This window comes from Chaetura pelagica, unplaced genomic scaffold, assembly GCF_000747805.2.
Source record: "Chaetura pelagica isolate M959 unplaced genomic scaffold, ChaPel_1.0 scaffold530, whole genome shotgun sequence".
Lineage (NCBI taxonomy): Eukaryota > Metazoa > Chordata > Aves > Apodiformes > Apodidae > Chaetura > Chaetura pelagica.
The window spans coordinates 544,483-554,562 of record NW_009951793.1 but is presented as its reverse complement, the minus strand read 5'-3'; the positions used below and the strand labels follow the sequence as shown (position 1 = coordinate 554,562).

At 52.0% G+C, this 10,080-nt stretch overlaps 1 protein-coding gene across 1 annotated transcript in view; it reads left to right on the top strand.

Moving 5' to 3' along the window:
• The window catches only part of RPL3 (ribosomal protein L3), an 8,519-nt gene extending 4,149 nt beyond the window's left edge, over positions 1 to 4,370 (top strand). The window contains exons 4-10 of the mRNA XM_010006505.1: positions 70 to 205; positions 1,239 to 1,425; positions 1,814 to 1,974; positions 2,526 to 2,627; positions 3,117 to 3,212; positions 3,456 to 3,575; positions 4,260 to 4,370. Of these exons, the coding sequence (XP_010004807.1) occupies positions 70 to 205; positions 1,239 to 1,425; positions 1,814 to 1,974; positions 2,526 to 2,627; positions 3,117 to 3,212; positions 3,456 to 3,575; positions 4,260 to 4,304 (847 nt within the window). The 3' untranslated portion in view covers positions 4,305 to 4,370. The remainder of the gene's footprint in view (positions 1 to 69; positions 206 to 1,238; positions 1,426 to 1,813; positions 1,975 to 2,525; positions 2,628 to 3,116; positions 3,213 to 3,455; positions 3,576 to 4,259) is intronic.
• The last annotated feature ends 5,710 nt before the right edge of the window (positions 4,371 to 10,080 follow it).

Below are 10,080 nucleotides of genomic sequence, written 5' to 3'. Positions count from 1 at the left end.
GCTCTTCCCAGCATCCCAGGGGATTGATGAAGGGCTTAGCCAAACCTTGTCTCTGCTCTGCTTCTGAAGGCACAAGTCCAAGAAGAAGGCCTTCACCAAATACTGCAAGAAGTGGCAAGATGAGGAGGGCAAAAAGCAGTTGGAGAAAGATTTCAATAGCATGAAGAAGTACTGCCAGGTTATTAGAGTCATGGCTCACACTCAGGTAAGTGTCTGCAGAACTGTACAGTGCAAACAGTCAAGAGAGCAGGCGCAGAGTTTGATCTGTGTCTAGGGAGATTTTTGTCCCTTGCAGCCTGATGCCAGCTTAAGCACAATACAAATACTAGTACTTTTCATTCTGTACCAAGCATATGCTCACAGGATGCTTGAGGAGCCTTGAGGGCAACTGTTGGCAGTCTTCTGAGGCAGTGTCCAGTAGAGACTGAACTATAGTAGGAACTTCTTAGACTTGGTCCTTTGCTGGTTCCATGTAGACCTCTCTTAATTCCAGCTACAAACAAGAACAGTCTGAACACTTAACTCTGGAGTTTCTGTGGTCACCATCATTTCAGGCTGTGCTCTGTGGGGACTGCAAGCACCAAGGTTTTTGGTGGCTCCTGTTGCTAAGCTGGAGGAAATTGACTGCTGAGTGGTGTGGTGGTGTCTCCCCTGGCCAGCAGCGCTCTGCCAGGCTTTCCTGGGAGGTGCAGTTAAATCTGAGTTGGCTGTAAATGCAGTACGTCTAGTTACAACATTGCTGATTCCACTGGGGTTTTTCTCCTGTGCCAGAGAGCAAAGATGGTACTGCAGCTGCTGCTGACACTCGTGTCAGTCCCTCTGTGCTAAAACCAGTAGATAGAACTATAAATGTGATCCTACTCAAAGTGTCCTTCAATGTGACAGAACCACAGACTATGTCAAATCTAAATCTACTCTCAGTTTAAAACCATTGTCCCTTGTCATCTGTTCTTCCTGCATGGAGTTTGGCTGGTGGCTGTAAAAACACTTGGGTGCCTATACTGAATTAATACTGGATGTAATACGTGACCCTAAAAATACTGGATAAATAACCTCTGGATACAACACAGCCTTTCTCCTTAGCAAAGGGCCTTCTACTTCAGTATGTTGAAGTTCTGTAATTTGGAAAAGAGTATATTTTGTTAGCAAAACAGATAGACCAGGACTAGAAGGATACTGGGCTAGTTAGGCCCATTGTATAAGAGCAGGAGCTAATTGTAATTCTTTTTATTTTCTAGATGCGTTTGCTTCCTCTGAGACAGAAGAAATCTCACCTGATGGAGATCCAGGTGAATGGTGGCACTGTTGCTGAGAAGGTGGACTGGGCCCGGGAGAAGCTGGAACAGCAGGTGCCTGTGTCATCTGTCTTTGGCCAGGATGAGATGATAGATGTTATTGGTGTCACCAAGGGCAAGGGATATAAAGGTAAGCTTGTGGAAGTTCTCTTTGTGATTAGGGGACAGATTGTAGCCTTGAGTTTCCACCAGTGTGTGGGCCAAGAGCTGAGGAGGTAAACCCATACTGCTGTCATAGTTCAATGATGAAACCATGGAATAAGCACTGGGCACAGTGCCTGACATCCGTGAGGAGTCATTCCATGCTGCCTTCCTTCTGAGAACACAACCCAGGGACAGGCAGGGAGGGGGTGTGGGTGCTGCTGGGGCAGAGTGCTTCACCAGGAACTGTGGTTAATTCCTGCAATGCTGAATCCGGGGACAGCAGCTTTAAAGGTGGCTTAAAGTCTAGTTGACACCATTTGGTGACACCTCAGTTTGACAGTCAGCATCAACACTGTTTTGTTTCCATGTTCCAGGTGTGACCAGCCGCTGGCACACCAAGAAGCTGCCTCGCAAGACTCACAGGGGCCTGCGCAAAGTGGCCTGTATCGGTGCGTGGCACCCTGCTCGTGTGGCTTTCTCTGTGGCTCGGGCTGGTCAGAAGGGGTATCACCATCGGACTGAAATCAACAAGAAGGTTTGTGTCTCTGAACTGCTGGGCAGAAACACCAGCTGACCAAGCTCACTTGCTGTGGGACAGGAAACCATGGAATCATAAGGGTTGGAAAAGACCTCTGAAGATCATAAGAGTCCAACCCCCCTGCTGCAGCAGGAACACCTAGGGCCCTAGGACAGATCATACAGGAACACGTCCAGACATGTCTTGAAAGTCTCCAGGGAAGGAGACTCCACAACCTCTCTGGGCAGCCTGTTCCAGTGCTCTATCACCCTAACAGTAAAGAAGTTTTTCCTCATGTTGAGGTAGAACTTCTTGTGTTGTAGCTTGGTGCCATTTCCCCTCATCCTATCACAGGACAGCACTGAAGAGTGGAGAATTTTGCATGTTTCACTCTGCCTGAAGGTGATCTCAGGGGCAGTAACTATAGCCCATTGTGTTGTTTAAAATTCTTGTATGGCCACGTGTTTTAAAAGCGCAAGATGTTTTTCTACAGCCCTTCATAGAATTTGCACTTTGATGACAGGCCCTTTCTCCAACCTTCTGCTAACATTTTGACATTTTATTTTTAGATATACAAGATTGGCCAGGGTTACCAAATCAAGGATGGAAAGCTGATCAAAAACAATGCATCAACTGATTATGACTTGTCTGACAAGAGCATTAACCCTCTGGTAAGTTGTTGCAGCTCTGTGGAGAGAGTCTGGTTGTGAGCTGCCATCTGAAGAGGCAAGTGGGCCTGGTACAAGTTAGAAAATGATTGCATGAAGAGCTATGGAGGAAAAAGCTGCTGTGGGAGGTGGTGTTGCTTAGTCATTCTCAGTATTGACTTGTTTAACTTGCTAATTGCACTTGATGTGTGGCAACAGTATAGAGAGATGTTACAAACCCAGAAATGATAGTTGTAAATAAGGAATAACTTGGGGACACCAGCTTCTGCTGTTTTGTCAGCCTCTTGTTGCTGCTGTTCTTGGCGAAAGTCGTACAGCAGCAGGTGAATCGGTCTATGAAACTTGACCAATGAAAAATAATACTGGAAAGGGGATTTTGGTAAATGTAGGCATGGCCAAGACCCCCAGAAGTGCTGTGAGAACCTCAAGCTGCAGGCAGATGTGATTGCTGGTCCTGCTTAATACAGACTACCATGTTCTCTCCTTCCTCAGGGAGGCTTTGTCCACTATGGTGAGGTGACCAATGACTTCATCATGCTGAAAGGCTGTGTTGTTGGGACCAAGAAGAGGGTTCTCACCCTGCGCAAGGTGAGTAGTGCAGACTGGCACAGGTGTCATTGCTTGCTGCTGTGGGGACTTGTAGCCAGCTAAAAAGAAAAGCCTAGAAGACTGTTGACTTATTGGCGAGTGCTCCTTGCTTATACAAGCAGCTGAACTGTGAGGTCAGAGTTGCTTTACAGGTGTGAGCTGTGGAGGTGATAAGAATTAACCAGGCTACTGGCAGGTTGGAAAGGTGCTCTGCTGCCTGCTCACCTGGCATCTCTCTTGCAGTCCCTCCTTGTGCAGACCAAGCGCCGGGCCCTGGAGAAGATTGACTTGAAGTTCATTGACACAACCTCTAAATTTGGTCATGGCCGCTTCCAGACAGCTGAGGAGAAGAAGGCTTTCATGGTAAGGGTGCTTTCTGAAGCTGACAACTTGGTGTGTCTCTGTTGTCTTTCAGCTAGTGGCACTTGGTAGCTTGACCTTGGGGTTTGCCCATGGGGCCAACATTTTATGTGAAACAACGTGTAGCTTTAGTTGAGATGATTCATCCTGCCGGCTTGGTCATCACCACACAGGGGGCTGGGGTCTCACCTTCCCCTGTGACAGTGCTTGGTGCCTGAGATGTGCTGCCATGTTTGGGCACAAGCCTTTCAGCACTGAGGTGTGAAACAAGCGCTGAGTAATGTCTGGGACCCGTGGGAAGTGGCTCTGCACTGCATTTCCTCTGAGATACCTCTGGATGGTGATCTGGGGGTGGCAAGTTTGTGTCACTTGTTGGAGAAAGCGGGTCAGGAGTCCTGGATGGGAGGCACTTACTGGCTCAGAGAGGAGCTCGGCTCAGGGCTGTGCAGGAGCTTCCCCACAAGGTGGCACCAGCATTTCTTTCCTGTGCAGTGTGGCTAGGCCCATTTCATCTTTACCCAATACCTGTAGCTGTGGGGATGGGGCTTGGAATTTCCACTGGGCTGCAACATTGAGGGCTTGTTTTGGATCTTAATTTCTTTGTGGCAAGTGAAGAAGTTACAGCATTGTAATTGTGGTGTGGTCCCGATGCAGACTGCTGTTCACACAGTTTCTTTTTTATTCCAGGGACCACTCAAGAAAGATCGTATTGCCAAAGAGGAGGCAGCTTAATGCATGGAATGGTCCTATGGCCTGGGTGCTCTCAGACTAAAAAAATAAAGATTTTAAAGAAATTAACTTTGCCTCTTGTCTTATATGTACCTGCCTCAAGTCTGGTCCTCATCTGTGTGCTGCCAGCCAAACCAAAGGAGCAAGCTCAAATTAATGAGCGTCCAACTCACAGCAGAGCTCCTGGAGTCAGTAAGAGGCTTCACTGCTGGTTTTGGAGAGGCAAGATGTTGGAGCAAAGCTCTTCTGTGTGGTTGTGTGAAACAGTAAAGCAGCAGATGTTTGGCAATTCCTGAGTTACTCCATGTGTGAATCCTCTGCTGGAGTGGCAAGAGAGTGCCCTTGGATCAAACAGTTCTTAAAATTGATGAAACTACTTCAGACAGTTGAAACATCACTGAATTGTGGGTAGGTGGTGGATGCTGGCTGTTGCCATGGAAACCTTCCCGTTTCCATGTCACACAAGACATAACCTGTGTGCTGTTAGCAAGTGCAGCCTGTTGCTCTTCTTGTTCCCTGCTGCCTTCTGCAGCTCTGATGACACATTTCCACAGCAGCTTGCAAGGCTCTGCCTGGTGGCTGGGAATAGTTCTGTCTGGCAGGGGAGGAGGGAGACTTGATCTTCTGCCTCCTGAGAGGAAGTGCTGCTGGTGTTGCCTTACCGCGTGGCTCAAAATACTCCCTCGGATCCGTGGGCAAGGGTCTGGCAGGTGTTCCCAGCAGTTGGGTAGTGAAGGGCAGAGGAGTCAGAGTGCCCATGTGTCAGCTGGCCCTGGGTGCAGTGCCCGTCCTGACCGCAGCACCGCGGCTGTGGGCACACAGGCGTTATACCAAGAAAGGCAGCACTGGCCTGGAGTGCTTGTCTACCCTCCAGCTGCAGCAGTGAGATCACTCGTGCTTGGGGCTGTAGCCTGACCCAAGGCTTGTGGAAATTTGGATAACAGCGTCGGTGTAGTTGTCACTGACCATAATTGGAGACGTGGCAGCGGCTGAGGCAGTCACCCCCCAGATCGAACCACCAACCTGTGCTGCCCTGAGACAGACCCTGTTTCACGCTATTTCCTCTGACTGAAAGAAGGAGCCTTTCTAGTGGTGATGTGTTAAGGACCTTTTAAGAGTTAAAAGGTGGCAAAAGGAGGAAAAACATTTACCTTGTTTCCCTAGAAACCAGACTCGATGACTGCACAAGCTGGCTGGCTCCCTGTCAGCTTCATTTAACACATGAACCTGCTGCTTCATCTCAGCCAAATTTAACAAGAGAGGTCTTGCCCACCAGGTTTTTTTGATTATTTTTCCCCCCCACAAGTCTCAAATCAGCAGGTAGATAGAAAAGAATCCTAAATTAGAATTCCCCCAATGCTGTAAAGTGGAGCTTCAAACCTAAATACTTTTTCAGGCCAGGGTTTTATGAGCAGCTCTCAAGAACAAGGTTTTTCTGCCTCTTAGGGAGCCTTAGGTGGTCTTTTCACTTGGCTCTGAGATGGACATTTTAAATCACGTGTGTGCTAGCTGGCTAGCAAGTGTCCAGCTCTAAGTCTACCCTGGCTGCTACTGCTGCTTCTATCACACCAGTTAGGCATGTCAGGAGGAACTGGGATTATTGGAATAAACAGTGAGGTGTTGGGGATGATCATCCATGATGAGCTATGTGCCATCTTGATGAAAGTCTGTAAAAGCACCAGATTTTACCAAATTAAACCTTGTGGTGAGGGCTCCATTGGAGGCTGGGGAGCTGGTTAACGTGTTTTGAAGTGGCAATTGTAGTGGAGAGAATTCTTGGTCAAATTACCATCTAGTTAGAAGGAAGCAGTTCTGAAGAAATGCTGTCCTTCAAGATGCTTGGCATGTGTCTAGTACAAGAAGCTGCTTCAGCTTGGAACCCCGTGCCAGGCTCGGGCTTGTTCTTGAAGTGGTAGCTGCTGACCAATAAAGCACTGGATGTGAGGAAAAAACCCAGAAAAGTGTTTTTTAATTTTTTTTCCATCCTGGAATCCTGGGGACAAGAGGACACCCAACGTCAGGAGGTGGCGCTCCTCCCTCTGTAGATGGTGTGTGGGACACTTGTCCCCAGGGGCTTGCTGGTGGGGCTGGTCTGGCGAAAAACGCTTGTTAGCTGAGCCCAGGTCACCCGGGGCTACGTGGTCCCTTGGTCCCTCCAAGAGGTCCCTGAAGCTCTATAATGCTGCCTGGTCACTTAGCTGGGGAGCTCCTGGGATCCAGGTTTCGGAGGTCTCAGTTAAGCCATGCAGGTGGTGGACAAAGCCAGAGGACATAGAGCTTCAGCAGAGCTTCCCACTCCCAACACCTGAAAAAACCCAGAAAAGTGTTTTTTAATTTTTTTCCATCCTGGAATCCTGGGGACAAGAGGACACCCAACGTCAGGAGGTGGCGCTCCTCCCTCTGTAGATGGTGTGTGGGACACTTGTCCCCAGGGGCTTGCTGGTGGGGCTGGTCTGGCGAAAAACGCTTGTTAGCTGAGCCCAGGTCACCCGGGGCTACGTGGTCCCTTGGTCCCTCCAAGAGGTCCCTGAAGCTCTATAATGCTGCCTGGTCACTTAGCTGGGGAGCTCCTGGGATCCAGGTTTCGGAGGTCTCAGTTAAGCCATGCAGGTGGTGGACAAAGCCAGAGGACATAGAGCTTCAGCAGAGCTTCCCACTCCCAACACCTGAGTCTGCCTGGCAGATGTCATCCCCCTAGCCTTTCTGCTCCTGCAGACCATCCATCCTCTGCTTTGGAAACAGTCCCCAGTATAATAGTCAGCAATCAGGGCAGGTCATGCATTGGTCCAGTAGCTCCCAAGAGCCCAGAAACTGGTATTAGGGTGCCTTATGTGGGTTTCTTTTTACCTACCTTCTCTTCACATTGAGCTTTTGTTCATTGCGTGGTCATCTCACCTCCTGCAGCACCCTGAGAGCTATTGTGGTGCTGCCTGAGTGCATCTTCCCTCCTCCAAAATGCCAATGACGTCCCTGCCTGCTCAGAAAAGATCCCGCGCCCTGATCGATGCTCAGACCAACCCGAGAGCCACGGGAGGACAGCCCTGACCCCTCCGAAATAGCACCAGACACCGTGGGAATGTGCCCTGTCCCAGCTGGTGCCAGGAGGGCTGTGGCTGGGAAGTGGGGCTTGGTTTCACCCCCAGCACCCGGTGCTCCCCAGCTGCCAGCAGGGCAGGGGGCTGGGACCCGGCGCTCCCTTGGGGCTGAGGGCACTTTTCCAGCCTTCCCAGGGCACATCTGGCTCCGGCGCTCCCTCTTTCTTTTTTCCAGAGATGAAATGAGACGCAGCTGCGGATGCTGGAGAGGAGACGTTAGAGACGCGCGAAGACGCCCGGGGTGGGGAGGAAAAAATCAAAACCCAACAAACCACAACACAACAAACAAAACCAAAAAAAATCGGGTTCAAGCTGGAGGTCTTGGCTCCCGCAGCCGGCTTCACAAGTGGCCCAGCTGACACCCCTGCCTTTGATCCCAGTGACAAGCAGGGAGCCCCAGCGATGTTTGACGGGGCCGAGGCAGGTGCCCCGGGGAAGCCGCAGCCGGTTCAGACGCCGCGCGGCAGCTTTTCTGCTGGAACAGTCCCGCTTTTCGGGAGCCCTGCGTGCGTTTGATTTGCAGCCTCTCCCCCAACACACACACGCCCCTCATGCCCGAGGTCTGCTTTCCTACCTGACAACTCTCTGGCTTCTCCCCAACCCTTAGAAGTGCCTGTGGGACCCAGCGGGGGGATGGATGCAGAGAGGAGATGTTGCTCCTGCTCCAGGACCACAGCCCTGAGCTCCCTGTGCAAAGGGAAAGCCAAACCCAGAGGCCTCCCATCCCCACGGCCACCACAATCTCCCAACCACTGGGTGTCAGTGGTCCTGGTGCAGCACTGCTCCCCAGCCAGGCACGGGGCTTACGGGAACCTACGTGGCTTTTGGGAAGTCCTCTCATCTTCCCCAGCCCCATGTTGGGGAATCGTGTTTTTGTGGCAGTTGCCAAGCACAGCGGGTGAGACTAAATTTATCTCCTACTGCCTCCCAACTTCCCCAAGATGCAGTGCAGAGCTGCCCTCCCTCCCTGGTGGGGACAGCTGCCATCCCAGGGTCCCCAGGCCTCCCAGGTACCACTTAAGAGGTAGCACTGGGGCTCGGCCCCTTCCAGCCCCAAAGCACCCCAGTGCCAGGCAGATCGGTAGCACATGTGGCACTGAATTCAAACCCAAGGACTGAAGCAGGAAAAGGCATATGTCCAGGTTCCTCTCAGGGATGAATAAGGGGCACCTCTCCAAGGCTGCCCACCAGGCTCAGGCGTTGCTTCACGCCCAGCCACCATATTACAGAGCTTTTGAAAATATGGTTTTTAACTTATTTCTTGACACCAGCAGCAGTGGAGGCTGCACAAAGCTGGTGGGGGCTGTTCCTGCTGCGTGTGGCTGGTGGGAGAGGCTCCCCCTGCGCATCCTCCAGCAGAGACAATCCCCCTCCTCAGCTTTATGGCCAGAGCCATCTGCCGTGTGTTCCACTCCTATCTGCCACCGTGTTTGAGGGCTGGATGGAAACCAAAGTTCATTTTTCCCCTTGGGAACCAGCCAGCAGCTGGGGCCCCGGTGGGCCGGGTGGGTGAGGAGCTGTTGATGGCGGGAGGTATTTATAATCTTTGTTTGGTTCCAGCGAGGCTGGACGCCCACTCCCGCTTCCCTCCATACAATAAGATCAAACAGCTCCGGGACATTTCCTCGCTCCTCGCAGATGAAATCCCTGCATCTCCACTCCGCCCTGCCCAGGACTGCAGCCTCTTCCTTCACTCGAAGAGTCGCGGGGCAGGGGGCAGCTGCTGCTGCTGTTTATTCTGCCTTGAAATGGAGAACTTCCTAATTTTTCCTTCCCCCTCCATTTTTGTGGGTGAGAGGTTCAGGAGCACCAGGACTGCAACACCTTCCCCATGTCAGCTTCGTTCCCTCTCCCACTTCTGAGGGACATTGATGAGAGTCCACATGGGGTCTGAGAGCTCCTGTGCAGGACATGGAATCTGTGCCCATGGATGTTTCTGTGGCCTGGGGCAAGAAAGCAGGAGTACACCTGCTCCTGGAGAGGGGAAAGTGCCCAGCAGTAGTTCATTTCTCTGTCCCACACCTCCCTCCTTTTCCTCGGTGCCTGGCCTTGGTGACGAGCAGGGATAAGTGGAGGCTGAGCTCTCAGGAGCACAGTATGACTGCGCTGGCTGGGTTGTCTGTGTCACCAGTGATATGGAGGGGGGTGACATCCTTGCTGTGGCCACCCTCTGCTGCTGACCCCATCCCAGCTGAGAGCTTTGGCTGTGCTGCCACACTAGGGGTCTGTGCAGATCCTTTCCCCAAGGCCATTTTGCTCTGGGGATCTCTCCCAAGGGCTCACTAGTGGGAGACCACCACGCCATTGCCAGGGGTGCAGGAGGGACAGTGTGCAGCAGCCCTCAGGAAGTGACACCCAACACCAGCAAAGGCCAACTGTCTCCCAGGCTCTGCTTAGGGTGGAGCAGGAGCCCCCCCACGAGACCCCACCACCAGCAAGCGAAGAGGTGGTGGGTGAACACCCACCCAGCTTCTCCCTCCTGCCACCCCAAGAGGGGCTACCCAGAGGGGCAGGAGCAGGATGCCGGCCAGTTGGTGAGAGCTGTGGCTGGCCACATCCCAAGCCAAGCTGTGCTGTCCTCCTCCCAAGCAGCTTCCCACTCTCCTCTTCCAGCAGGTGCCTTCCCCAGGTGTCCCTGGTGCCGGGGGGCTCCTGGTGTGGTGGGGGGCCCGGCTGAGGGCAGG